We start from the raw sequence: 14,434 nt of genomic DNA on the forward strand, positions 1-14,434 counted from the left end.
ATTATAGCCGCATAAAAGGAGTAAATTACTTATACCTTCTCTAGGGTTTTGGTCAAGACAGAACTATGTATTTTACCAAAATATCTTCAATAACAAAACATTAATCTTGCCCCCGAAGTAAATATTTCAAAATTGATAAAAGTACCCCCCATCTATAAATACTAATACAACTTTACCATATCAAAATTTTCTTTAACTCATTTCTGGATTCCACCCTAACGTTACGGTAGAAAAAACTATCTTGTCAAAAAATATAAGTGAAATTATTTTTATAGTTCAGCAGCGCTATGCATTCACTAATATTGGCTGCACATTAAATCCGAATTCCAACCATTGACATTAAATTCTACTTAATTTTCATTGGTTCACATTTCAAAAAATATATTTCCATATTTAATAAGGTGTACTAACCATCATGTTTAATCAATCACATCTTTTGCCACATGCATGATGCAATAGATGTACCATACTAAAATTGATGGGAAATTAGTGGAGAGATGGAAGAAGTTACTCAATCCCAAACTATAAGGAACCTGAAGGGAGGTATCAGTATTTGACCAAAACTCCAGGAGATTTACAAGTAATTTACCCTAAAGAGGTTCAAAGTTAACACTCTTACATGATTATCTTATAAAAGAGTTCAAAAATAGGAAGAAAAAAACTAAGTAGTTCAATATCACTCACTATTCTCATCTCTTGATTTATGCTGGTTTTAGGCTACTCTTAAGTAACAAGAATTTTGGTCATTACTCAATCTCATTGTTTAAAGAGTGATTGAGTGAGAAGAGATTTTTTTCGTTTAGGATATATTTGGGTTGACAGAAAATAAGAGAGAAACAGAAGGTTGAAATGTTAATTTTTCCCTCCATTTCTATTTTTCTCTTATTTACTTTCAAAGCAAAACATGACCTCAAGGAGTGGTAATTTATTGTTACTTGTCCTTTTATGGCTGTAGAAAAAAGAAAAAAAAAACATAACATTTAAACGTAATTAATGAAAACTAATAACTAACAAAGTATCTTTTTCCACGGTAGTTGTTAGTTATTACTTAATAGAGGGGCTCCATATAATGAGGTAAAAGGCAGTTGGAAGAAGTGAATCTTTAATGATATAAAAAAAGAGGTGATCTTTAACAGGCTTATTTCATCCGAATTAAGCTGTGGGCCGAGAGGCCCGAGACATGTTGCCTAATGATCAGCCCAATCGGTTTCCAGCTTGGTGTGGCTCAGTGGCTCCGCTGTCCGGGTCCAGTCGACACGCGATCCGGCTCATTCGGGTTTGTTCAGTTCTTGTTTATTATAAAAGAAAAAAAATCAACCTCGATAGTGGCGAAATTTAATATCAACTTGTTGAAGTTTTATAATTAGTAAAATCTAGAAAGGGGTGTACTTAACGCCAAAGCTCTAAAATAGATACATCCCAATTAATCCAAGCTAAAGAACAAGGGCAAGATGGTTAATCCGAAAAATAAAAAATTCTGGTTAATCTAATTAATCAGTACAGTATTTTTTTATGAAAAACCAAAAGTATCAGTTTTGGTTAATATATATATATATCAAACAGTCGAAAAATCAAAGAATAATCAACAATTTTGGTTCACGGTTTTCAAAAACCAGTGCCATCAGTCAAGGTTTTAAAAACCAACTTGGAATTGGAGTAGTTTTAGCCAGCAGTTTTGAAGTCGATGGTTTGACCATCCGGTTCAAACAAATGGCCTCGTCCAAATAAAAAAATGAAAAGTTAATTAAAATAAAAATAGCCAAAACCCATTGAACGGGTCAAATGGATTAATGTTTGACCATCTAGGTCAGCGAGTTGTTCACTAATTCAATGGTTTTTGGCCAAGGGTCGTATTTGAGGTAAAACGAAACTGGTTACCTAAATGGTTCCCGGGTCAAACAGTCCGACTGTTCGAGTCAGTGAGGGTTCTAGGGATGTCAATTTTCCCCATCCCTGACGGGGACCTAACTCCCTCGAGGATGGGGATTGAGGTCCCTGCCCCACCCCAACCCGGATTATATATATATAATGTTATTTACATTAAACATAATATATATATATATATATATTAAATGTTATTTATATTAAACATATTATATATATTAAAACATATTTAAAACATTATTTATAATAAATAAGTTTAATTTAAAAAATACTGCTATTTAAAAGAATTTCAAAAATTCGGATCCTCATAGGAAACCCATCTCCGTCGAGGGATCGAGGATGAAGAACAAATTTTATCAGGAATGAGGGATGGGATTGATTAATTTTAGAATGGGGGTTAATTTTATCCCCGGCCCAAACCCGCCCTTGCCATCCCTAAAAGGTTCACAAAAACTACGTTTTAATAAATAAGCCCACGGTTTGATGAGTACCCTTGGATAACCCTAACATAAAGGAACCCGTATGGCTGCAAAACCCTAACCCGCTTTGCAGGTGGGTCCTGTTCCGGGAAACTACTTTATCCTAGTCCTACTACTGTAACCCTACCTAGACCGGTAAAATGAAATAGATCGCGATAGGATGGTGCCCGGTGGTGGATAGCGACGATGACAGGACGATGGGAATCAGGAGAGAGAGATATTACCTCTGTTGTTAAAATTGAGAATCCATAGGCATCTCCGACCTCCGGAATCGTTGCACTGGATCAGATACGGATCCCAATCCGAATAAGTATAAGATCCTATACGAGGAGTTGAATCAAAACCGAAAAATCATATTTTAATTTTAAGCGTATCAGCAGAGTCGAAGTTGAGACCGATATTTACTCTTTTTCTTTTTACCGAATAGAGTGAAGACAAAACGAATAAGAGTGGCGCATTTGCTGCTCCCATAATAGACGACTCATTTATTAAAAAGTTGCGAGCTCTAGATCTCCCGAATCTCTCCTTCAATGTCACTCTCGCTCTCTCCTCTCATTTTCTGTAGTTCCGAGTTTCCAAGAACGAATAGCAGCTTCTTTTTTCGGAAGCTTCAAAATTTATTCTTTCTGCAGCCAAACAATTAATATAACACAAAGTCTTTGAGATTGGTTTTACTCTTGGTCTCAAACCCATTCAATTTCAGCCTGAATCTACCATTTATTTCTCGTCTTTTGAGTTTTGACTCTCCTCTTCGACAATATAGGAATTGTATGAAGTGGGAAATTTAGGTTAGTGGGCCTTTGGAAAAAAAGTTTCTGCAGGCTCTCTTCAAGAGTGTTAAGCGTTTGACTCACTGTAAAGTAGGGTTTCAAACGTGTAAAGTCGGAACTTGAAAGGAGTAAAGACTTGTGCTTTTGAGAATGAAATTGGTTTTAGCATTCTGGGTTTTGGTGGGTTTTATCGGGTGGTGTTGGTGGAAGAAGAAGAAGAAGAAGGAGAAGGAGCAATTTGAAAACCAGTCCGGGATTCCCAAAGGGACTTTAGGGTGGCCTTTAATAGGAGAGACCTTGAATTTCATCGCCTCCGGCTACACTTCTCGACCTGTTAGCTTCATGGAAAAGCGCAAATCTCTGTGAGTTCTTCTTCTTCCTCTCAACTTTGAAGTTTATAGGAGAGACTGCTTTAATCTTGTATGTTGGTTTTTCTCTTTCACTTCTTCTTCTTCTTCTTACTAACTTAAGAGATACCTAGGATACAAAAAAAAAAAAAAGATAAATAGGAGAAAAAAAAGAAAAAGAAACACCAGCTATCTTTCTTTTCTGCAGGTGGAAAATTCTGCCTCTGGAAAAGGATAATTTCTTCCTCCTTGCTTCCATCAATTTAAGATGAAAGAGTGCCAAGTAGCAGTCTCCCACGTGAACCTCCGTGAATAAAAGATTTCCCACTTACGTCTCCCTCTTCGCTTTTTTTTTTTTTTTTTGTTCCAAAAGTTGGTTATATTACGTTTTCTTTGATTTTACATTCAAAATCACAGCTTTTGGCTCAGATTTTCTCCATTTCAGTGACGGGATCTTCTTTCTGGTTTATCATATGGGGATTTTGTTGTTGCTTTTTAATTTTGTATGGTTTTGTAACTCTATGGTTTTCACTACTTCTCATTATCATCATCTCTCTTTCTCTTCAATTCTCAGATACGGTAATGTGTTCAAGTCTCACATATTAGGAATGCCCATCATAATCTCGACCGATCCAGACGTAAACAAGGTAATTCTACAGAACAATGGAAGCATCTTCGTCCCTTTCTACCCCAAATCGATCACAGAACTACTGGGAAAATCTTCTATACTTCAAATGAATGGTAATCTACAAAAGAGAGTGCATGGGTTGATCGGAGGCTTCTTTAGATCACCTCAACTCAAAGTTCGAATCACACGAGAGATAGAGAATGCTGTCAACAAAGCCATGGAGGCTTGGAGGGATGGAGATCTCGTTTACATGCAAGAAGAAACCAGAAACGTGGGTTTCTCTTCATTTCTGTTCATTTTCAATGTTTTCTTTCAAATCTTGATCAAACTTTTCTTCTATGTATCTCAGATTACGTTTCAAGTATTGGTTAGGGTGTTGATGAGCGTTGGCCCAGGTGAAGATTTACAGTTTCTGAAGAGAGAATTCGGAGAATTCATTAAAGGATTGGTCTGCTTACCGATTAAGCTACCGGGAACCAGGCTATATAAATCACTGAAGGTAATTGTTAAGATCTCCATTGTGTTGGTGACTGGGAATTCTCTCTATACTGATTCTACTCTTCCATTATTTATTTTTTCTAATTATAGGCTAAGGAGAGGCTGTTGAAGATGGTGAAGAGGATTGTGGAGGAGAGGAAAATGAGAATGGAGAGTATAAATGAGAGAGGTCCTCTCATGGACGCAATAGATGTTTTATTGTGTGACGCAGGAGAAACAGAAGACAAACAACATCTACCGTTGGATTTCATCAGTGGGAATATCATAGAGATGATGATCCCAGGAGAGGACTCGGTGCCCATGCTGATGACACTGGCAGTCAATTATCTCAGCGAGTCTCCCCTCGCTTTAAAGCAGTTAGTGGTAATACTAATACATCACGTTTGCTTTACTAAACTGACGGTTAAGAAATAGATGCCTTCGGGTCCATCTGATCCAAGGGTTCTGTGTGCCACGTGTACGTTCCCAAGAGACACATTGAATTTTTTTGTTATTTATTAAAACGCCCAATCAATCTATACTATAGATTGGATTTTACTAAAACACCTCGTAGTTGGCAATCAATTTACTTAATGAAACCTCAATTAGATAACAGTGGAAAATAATAATTTTGACCCTAATTTCTATTTGATAAATTTAATGAAAAAACAAAAATGAAAACATTAATTTTGCCCTTAATAAGACACAAACAACCATGTTACTTGGTTGTATTTGCTCAATTTTGTATTTTATATATAAGAATTAAAGGTATTTTTGAAATAAATAATCATAAACCCATATCTTTGAACATTTTTAACTCAGTTTAAGTGATCATATTAGTAGTTTAAAAAACAATTATTAATAAAAAGTCGATTAAATAAATTGATTGTAAAGGTGTTTTAAAAAATCTATAAGAATATAGAGGGTATTCTAATAAAAAACCCTTTTCTTAAGTTTTGACTTTTAATTATGGACGTACTACCATGCTATTCTTCCAATAAAAGAAGAACATACACACGAGTGACATGGAAAAAGATGTGAAGGGGCCCGCCCTATTGAAGTATGGGTGCGGTGCGTTCCCCACCGCCGTGCGATCTTGATTGGACGGTTGTCAGATGTAAGGACCACCTCTTTATAATCTACACTATTCTCCTATCCTATGGACCACTAGCTGTCGATTTCATTTATTAACGGAAAAGTTTAATCTCACATTGAAGTATTGAACATTCACGTGGCTCCACTTACAAATCGATCCGGAACGTTCATCATGTGGTCCCTCTGTTACGATGATAAATGGTTGGCCCACTAGTTTTAGGGTTCAGACCTATCCAAAGGCAGTGGGCCCGGGCACGTGTGAAGGCGTAGTGAACAGTGAAGGAACGTTCACGTCAACTAAAATGCATCAATCTTTTTAGGTTTCATATCCCAAAAAATAAACAAAAAAAGTTTTTAGATAAATGTTATATATCGTTTTTTTTTTATGCCTTTTGGTGTGTACTGGCTTACTATACCTTCTTTACGCAAGGAGGTATAACTGAATAGTAATTAACATGGAATCGGAATGTACTTTCTTCAGGATGGTTGTTTGTCGTTAGGGGTTGCTGGTTGCTATACACCCTCCAATCTTCCTTGAGCCGTACACGTGGCTAATCAGACCGTCTGAATCTAGGTATCTACACTGTCCGACCAGTGTACGAGCCCTTAGGTGGATCGTCGGCCAAGGATCATAACTAAATCTTTCTGGGACCGACAGGGCGATGCTCAACCCGATCCGAAATATTCATAGTCGGGTCATAACCATTAACTATATACTCTATAGGCTATAGGCTATACCGCTATAGGGCCTCCACTGTGGTCCGGGTTAGAGATCCTCTGGATATCTGATTGGGCCTTTACTTCCTCGTGGGCCTGGATGTATAGCTCCTCTGTCTTGATTTAAGATGGTGCTCTACCCTACTGCAACTGTATGATTTGGCCTTATTTCATGATTTTTTTTTTATTTGCTCGGTTTGTGTTTGGTGGTAGGAGGAGAACATGGAGTTGAAAAGACAGAAGACACAATTAGGTGAAGATTATGCTTGGACGGATTACATGTCGTTGCCATTTACTCAAAACGTGAGATGGACGAGATGGAACTATATAGTTCAGAGATCCAGTAGATATTATTTGATTCTTTGTTCACTATTGTTATTAATTGAACTGTGTCTCTTCTGTCTTGTCTTTATCTTCTCAATAGGTGATTAATGAAACCCTTAGAATGGCAAACATCATTAATGGTGTTTGGAGAAAAGTTCTCAGAGATATAGAAATCAAGGGTATGTTCTTTGTAGTGAGTTATTGAACTCCCCCACCCCACCCCACCCCACTCACTTCTTTTAATAGAAATGAACAGAACTTCATTTATGTTATCTGGGCTCTTTTGCAGGTTATTTTATTCCAAAGGGGTGGTGTGTACTGGCTTCCTTTATTTCTGTTCACATGAATGAAAAGAATTATGAGAACACTAACCAATTTGATCCTTGGCGATGGCAGGTAAGTTTTAGTGCAAGGGGACTAGAAGAGAATTGTGCCAAATTATTAGAATTAATTATTACTAGTGTAAGGGAATATGCTATGCACTTATGCAAGTAAAAATGGTATTTGGATTTAACTTTTATGACTAGTATGGAACCCAAGACAAGCATATGCTTTTATATAGTATAAATTTGTATGTGTATTTGTGCTAATCTAATCTTTCAGAAAAACAAAAAAATCAGTAGACCTAGAACTAAACTAGGGAACTAAATGGCCGATTTGTTGAATATTAGTTTAAAAAATGAGAAGAATATCGCCATCATCATCATTATTGTCTGAACCTGTCCCAACTTGTTAAATTATGGGTACTTGAATCAGTTCTTATTACTTCCATCTCATTCCTTTTTGTCTATTCCAACCTCTACTAGCAACTTCATTCATCAAAATTGCTCTTGCTCAGATAGAACCCCTTGTGCACTTTTTATGTCAATTTGCCAAGGTTGGTGGTCAAAAGTTACTTGGACAATGGTGGGCTTTAATCTCATGACTCTCTCCTTTTAAGTATTGCAAGGTTCATGCAGCAGCTCAAAAATGGTTAATACACATACAGCCTAGATGACAATGATGGGAACAATACCGTCAATTCACTTGTGGGCATTTATTGGTTGGCTTTATTGGGCATAGGGTGATCCTAAGAGCTAGTTGAACGTTAATAATAACGAAGCCCATTCCTCAACTTGACACCCAAGGGAACACTCTTGAGGAAAAGTTGGAGGCAAACATGGGTTTCTCTTTCTAAATCATGATATGACTTTTTAGTTCTAGTACAATTTTGCTTTATGCATGATCCAGGACAAAGATTGTGAAAACCACAAACACAAACATGAAGAAAAGAAGGCAGAATCTTGAAAAGTAAAGATTGTGCTTCACTTAGAATGAAACAAATGGCTTAAATGCATCCAATCCTTGGAGGTGTAGAATTGGGAGAGAAGCTGCCCACCAGAATTTGGTATTGTGTTAGATTAGATAGATGGCTTTAGACGGTAGAGTAGGCACTGCCTAATTGCAGTGGTGAGAGGTCATGTCACCCCCTTAGCTTGGCTCCTAACCAATTGAGGTGGAAAGATCATGCCATATGCTCAACTAGTCATGTTAACTGTTAATGCTGGGCCCTGAATTTCACAACCATCCATCATCTCTCACCATGAAAATGAGTTGAGAAGCACCCAAAAGAAATTAACCAGTGAGTGGAACTGCACATGCAATGAACTTGAGGTCTTTGTTTTTAAATGTTGCTTACTTTGTATCTGTACCAGTTAAATACATTGCACTTCTACATCCACATTGAGGAGCATGTGGCAAGTCTTCTTTTGGCATTAGGTAGTGATTATAAAATAGGATGGCCATGATCTTTTTGACTGATTGTTTTCAAATCATCTTTTTGCTTTTTTAACTGTTTTCTTTTCTTTTTTTTTTTTTGTAAAATATGAAAATGTTTAAGGGTTTTAACTGTTCAGTTCACCCTAGAAATCTTAGTTCCACCTTAGGAGTGGAATGATTCCTGACCGTGGATTGATGCCAAATCTATGGGTAGGATGAGATTTATAGGGGAGCTACTAATAGACTAGGAGGTGACTGTAATTTCAGATTTCTGAGTAGTCTACTGCTGTACAGGTTTTTCTTGTCTTTATTTATTTCTTTTTAAAAATCTCCTTTGTTATGACAGAGAAAAGGAGGAAACATCAACAATAATTACTGTTTCACACCGTTTGGAGGAGGGCAGCGGTTGTGCCCTGGTCTTGAACTCTCTAGGCTCGAAGTCTCCATTTTCCTTCATCATCTTGTCACCCGTTTCAGGTAATAAAAACAACTGCCCATAAACTTGTTCTTAAATTTCACTTAAAATTTCCAACATTTGGGAATATATATTTACCTGGACTTATCTAGTCAGAATTTTATAATATTTCCAATGGAATTTAAGAATATTTATCTAGTTTTTCACAGTTTCTAATTAATACTCAAGAAATGAATGGTTGTATCTTTTTTATTTTATTATTGGAATTCAAAATTTTCCTTTTATTCCTTTGGGGAAAGATGAAATTACTAAAACCCCATCTCATTTGATGGATAATCGAGTTTGAAACGAGTATAAGTAGTTAATTGAGTTGAAAATCGAGTTTTGTAGTACTCGACTTTAGTGGCTCATGAGCCTAATCGAGTAATTAATAAAATATTATTTTTTAATATTATTCTATTTATCATACACTCAATATATTATGCTAATTAATATTTTATGATTCTTTTCACCTAGGGCTGCCTTTTTGTATTTTATTAGTTCTTCGCTTCATTCTTCACTCTACCCCGGCCCTCTATCCTTTGAGCTAACGGTGCTAATCTTCACCTTCCCACTAAAGCCTCTCTCTCTCTCTATATATATATATATCCGTAACTCATTTGTCACTCTCACAGCCACACATGCCAAACTCTAGCAACGACTTCCCTATTTCACCACTCCCTCTTCTCTTTGGCGTATGCCAAGATGTCAAGCCAAATTGATACTTGAATATGTTGAGTATCTTATTGAGCCAAGTTTGAATAGGAAAAATAAAACTCAATTAAGTTCGACTTTGAGTCTCAAAAGTAAGAGTTGGATCAAATTTGAGTAGTGCAATATATCAACTCAACTCGGCTGGATTACACCCTGGGCCTTTTTTTTTGTGTCCAAAACCTGTTAGATACCATTATCCTTTCATAAAAAAATAAAAAAATTGAATTGTCTGAATTGATTGTTTGATGTAATGTTGGATGTCTGGGTCGAAGAGGCTCAATTATCAAATCTAGTAGGCATTGGATGGGAAGTTTGCCTAGTTAGGTTTGTGTTTTGGGTCTGATGGAACAACCATGGTTTTTTATTTTTCTGAAACTTGATGAAATTTCTGTTTTGAAGATCCTAAAAAATTGGCCAAATTTAAGCAAATTTGTTGACATTTCAATGTATTTCGGCCGAAATTTTTGTCCATATTCAAGTACATGAGACCCTTTCATCTACGAAAAGAAAAGATTGGAGAAATCAATCTGGGTTATTTGTTTTTGCTGAGCTAACCACAAAGCTTGAGCTAGAGTGCAATTAATGTCTGATCAAATGTAAAATGTTGTCAGATTCTGTGGCTAAGCTCCAAAAGATAGAGGCTAGTAGAGATTGGTACGAATTAATAAATGTGTATATCAAAAAAGTTTGGTACGAAGTGTTGGGTTGGGATTCAGTGCCATCAACCAATGCAGCCATGGTATTGGATAATGTGTGGATATATATTTATCTCTCTATCTCATACCCATTCCGCTTATATCTCAACGTAATCCCATGAGAAGTTGTCTTTTTATATTGGTCTGTTCCTCTTCGTGTTGCTTGCATGCAGATGGGTGGCTGAGGAAGATTACATCGTCCACTTTCCGACAGTGAAGATGAAAAGGAAATTGCCTGTCTTTGTCACACCCATCTCATCTTAAGAGTTCAACTGCATCTCTTTGCTTTTGCCTATAAATATATAAAGAGAGAGAAAGATGATAAAAGGAATTGAAGATGAAGAGCAGCCACGGTTGGGGTCCACTTGAGAACTGGTGGACTGGACCTCATTTCATGGAGTGGATGTAATGTAAATCAGGAGAAGCTTCCATGGTGAAGCCTGTCAATTGAATTGTGGGTCCATAAACATAAACAAAGTGCATGGATAATAAATAAGTAGATCATGAGTAAATAGATTTGCTTTTTATTTCTTTGCAAAACGGTAGCTCTTGTGTCGTTGTCCTTCGTATTGGCAACGTCCTTTTTAACCTTCCAGCTATAGAGAGGGAGAGAGAGAGAGTTTGATTTTAAGAACACTCCCAAAGTCCCATCTGGGTCTCGTCCCTATCTCTGGGTTGGTTTGGTTTTGATGGGACAATACGTGGAGATAACCAGCACCACCCATGTCTATGATGCCAACCTCCAAAAGTTTGTTTGTACAGGTTGTCCATTGTAACCACTAATTCCTCCCCCTCCCCCCCCCCTACTCTAGGGTTCATCACTCATCAGGCGGCCGGGTTGAGGTAATTCTTATTGCACAACCAAAGTCATTACTGCTTGCGGTGCTACAGCCAGGACAATGATGATTGCAAGTTGCAACCCTCTAAAGGGAGAAATGGACAGATGGAATACTACTACTCCCTTCTTCTTTCTGCTTTCATTAGAGATGCTGCTTTAGAAAAGAAAATGTCTTTAAGCCCCCACATTATATATGAAGTTTATAAATTATATTGCCCTTCATGACATCAAAGGGCTGTTGCCTTTTAGTTTGATTCAAGGTTCAAATATCGCAATGTATCAGTTCATATATAATTTGATCCAAGGTTAAAAGTATCACAATATATCAATTCATATATATCGACTTTTAGGGTCACCCGTGCATGCTCTATTATCATATCCACCGTGATTTGGATGCCTAGTTGAACACTCTCAATATGGATACTTTGAGCCTTGGTTTGATCAAAGAACCCATTTGGATGGGCTTCTATGTGAGGCACAGTTTGGAACGTGAGAAGCCGTGTCCTGAAAGCCCCTCCCAAATGGACACAAAGACTAAGTGCATCGTGACACAAACGTTTGTTTGATTGATGAGAATTGTTCTCTGATGGGTACCAAAAGCTTAAAGCGGAGTATTTCTTGGTATCTCAATGGTTAGGTTAGTCGTTCGTTCTCAGCACAGCTTAGTAGAGACACCAATGGGGACGTAGCAAGATGAACCAGGCCCATTGTCCATACTGCGGATTGGAGGCCTCAATCTTGTGTCTCCATTCTAGAAACAATGCTGAGTTACCATCTCAAGTTCTCAACTGCTAGGTTATTGGCCTAGATTTGAGGCCCTTGAGTTATTTGAATGGTGCAAAACCAAGCACAGTGCTTTATCAAAAAAAAAAAAAAAAAATTGAGTAGAGCAAATCAGCATATGGGATTTTATAACCCTTTGAATTTGAATGACAATGAGTTAATTTTTACAGGGTGCCATGAGCCATCCATGGCCGAAACGACATGGCATATTTGATGAGGTAACCATTTTTGTAAGGTTACAGCGTACTGCACTATGACCATGGAAAGTGTACCGAAGCCAATCCAAATGTTTGGTCCAGCCCACGCCTAAACCTCAAGTAGATATAATGAAGAATTCTCCAAACCCAAAGACTACTAGGAAAATGAATGGTTTCTTCAAAAATGATAGTCAATTTGAAAACAAATCATTCTCCTAATTTTGATGGTGGTTAGTTAACTTGATAAACAAACCCAAATGGCTGATAAATATCTGTTTACTTCAAGATTTTAATCCCAACAAATCCTCTAATTTGTGAGATGACTAGTGGAAAAGTAGGAATGTCATCTTACAATTTCTCAATTTTTGGATAAAATTCATTTTCTCAGTCATTTGTCTTGCCACGTTACACTATCACAGTAAAATAGCAGAACATTCTTGGGAGTCATTCATCAGCAACTTTGTTTTATGTGCAACCAAATGGAGCCCAAGGAATAATCTGATTCTCGGTGTAAAACTTTACTTTTCTCTGTTCAACGGTTACCTCGCGTCTCCTCTGTCCAACGGTCTCCCCTGTTCTTTCTCTAAGATTCAACATTATCACCTCAAACAAATGCAGCCTAAGGCGAAAAGTAAAATAGCAAATTGGATCAGCATAAGAGCCATAACTGCCGCATAGCCTAGAGGTCCAACCACCGGGCAGGGGATAAGGTCATACAAATGAGTGACCTACCCGTGGAAACCAGCTATAAGTTGAAGCAATTACACAAATCATGAGGCTCATGAAATGCATTTCCTTCACAACTTTGATGCCAACATTGCCAAGCAGAATACTAGTGCTTCATTTAAGTCATAATTATGCATGATTTAGAACTCAGCTGAAATCAGGAACACAACTTTATGTGCTGTTCAGCAATGAATCTGAATTTGCAGAGTGCAATTTAGATGGGGAATAAATAGGAAAGCTTAGTTCGATTTGATCTAGGGAATGCTGATGTGGAGAACACAGGGGCATCTAGGACCCTGCCATATCCATTACAGGATCTACCTGTAAAAGGACAATGCTTTCCAATCACTTTTGCTGAAATTTCTTAGGTTGAGGCAAGATTACAAGAAACTCACTTACAAGAACATTTCACAGAATACAGCAGGGACTCCTTGTAAATGCTAATCAAGCAGTGTTTGCATCCTTTTCTCTTCATTTTTATCTTTTCTTTTCTTTTATTTATTGATGGTGACTAATCTAATGCAGCTCCACCTAATGTTTGAAGATTCCATGCTATTATATGTGCTAAATCTGGCAATTTCTGAACTACTGAATTCAAATGAGATGGTCCAAGGACCAAATTAAACCTATTTCAGAAATTGAAGATACCTAAACAAAACAAACTACAATCTTTAGTCTTAAGTAAAGTCTCAGATTCTAATGGGAACTGAAATACTGACTTGTGACAAGTTTAATTAAGGAGGCCAGGAATCACCTATATGGAACAAAATAAAATGATAAATGTATACACATTCTATAATAAATAGTTAAACTTAAATATTAACTAATTGTATATTAAGTATAAAATATGAATCTACAAATTAAATCAATAAATAATTAAATAATTGCTGATCCAATAAATAATTAAATAACTTACAGCTGATTTTAGAAAAAAAATTAAAAGATTTCCCAGCAACCTCCTTGGAGCAAAAGTAAAACCAGTGTTGCATGGACATGGACATGGACATGGGGATCAAAATCTGATTAAATCAATAAATAATTAAATAACTGCTGATCACAAAAATAATTAAATAACTTACAGCTGATTTTAGAAAAAAAAATTAAAAGATTTCCCAGCAACCTCCTTGGAGAAAAAGTAAAACCGGTGTTGCATGGACATGGACATGGACACGGGGATCAAAATCTGATGTGTCTGGAAATCTGACTCAGCAAAGATGAAATCACAAGGACTTACAGACATGTCTATAGAAAAGTATAAACTGTTAAGAAAGTTTGCAAAGGAAAGAAAAGAAGAAAAATTATTGGATTAGAACTGTGCTGCAACTCTTAGTTTTGAAGCACTAAGTTTCTTAAACTTGTTTTTTCTCTTTATATTCCAGCCTTCCTGGATGGTAACAATTCCACCAGCTAGTGAACATTTCCAGTCTTAAGGACCCAGTAACAGCCCGTAAGAACAAGACAAATGAAGAAAATCATCCACTGTACCAGAGGTTGGCGCTTTGCTTCCTTTACCATTAAAGGGAACCATTTCAACAAACTGGTACCATG

At 36.8% G+C, this 14,434-nt stretch overlaps 1 protein-coding gene across 4 annotated transcripts; it reads left to right on the plus strand.

Annotated features, from left to right (window-relative positions):
* Window positions 1-2,837: 2,837 nt before the first annotated feature.
* Window positions 2,838-11,535, plus strand: LOC148876489 (3-epi-6-deoxocathasterone 23-monooxygenase CYP90C1-like). 4 transcript variants are annotated; one of them, XM_088966978.1, is made up of 9 exons: window positions 2,838-3,495; window positions 4,055-4,379; window positions 4,458-4,607; window positions 4,697-4,969; window positions 6,611-6,700; window positions 6,822-6,900; window positions 7,011-7,117; window positions 8,826-8,956; window positions 11,155-11,535. In XM_088966978.1, the coding sequence occupies exons 1-9, from the start codon at window positions 3,284-3,286 to the stop codon at window positions 11,243-11,245; spliced, it is 1,458 nt and encodes a 485-aa protein (XP_088823104.1). In that variant the 5' UTR covers window positions 2,838-3,283; the 3' UTR covers window positions 11,246-11,535. The 4 variants fall into 4 exon arrangements, with proteins under 4 accessions (XP_088823104.1, XP_088823103.1, XP_088823105.1 ...); XM_088966977.1 differs by lacking the exon at window positions 11,155-11,535 and adding an exon at window positions 10,516-10,882; XM_088966979.1 differs by lacking the exon at window positions 11,155-11,535 and adding an exon at window positions 10,516-10,882 and having other exon boundaries at window positions 4,697-4,966.
* Window positions 11,536-14,434: the final 2,899 nt, after the last annotated feature.

This window comes from Nelumbo lutea, chromosome 1, assembly GCF_056320005.1.
Source record: "Nelumbo lutea isolate HS-2025 chromosome 1, American lotus-T2T, whole genome shotgun sequence".
NCBI lineage: Eukaryota > Viridiplantae > Streptophyta > Magnoliopsida > Proteales > Nelumbonaceae > Nelumbo > Nelumbo lutea.

Excerpts from the sequence above, each read along its gene's own strand:
- LOC148876489 (XM_088966978.1), top strand. The coding sequence starts at position 3,284 with ATGAAATTGGTTTTAGCATTCTGGGTTTTGGTGGGTTTTATCGGGTGG. Across the intron at positions 3,496-4,054 it reads ATGGAAAAGCGCAAATCTCT|ATACGGTAATGTGTTCAAGT; the intron begins GTGAGTTCTTCT and ends TTCAATTCTCAG. Across the intron at positions 8,957-11,154 it reads CATCTTGTCACCCGTTTCAG|GGTTCATCACTCATCAGGCG; the intron begins GTAATAAAAACA and ends CCCCTACTCTAG.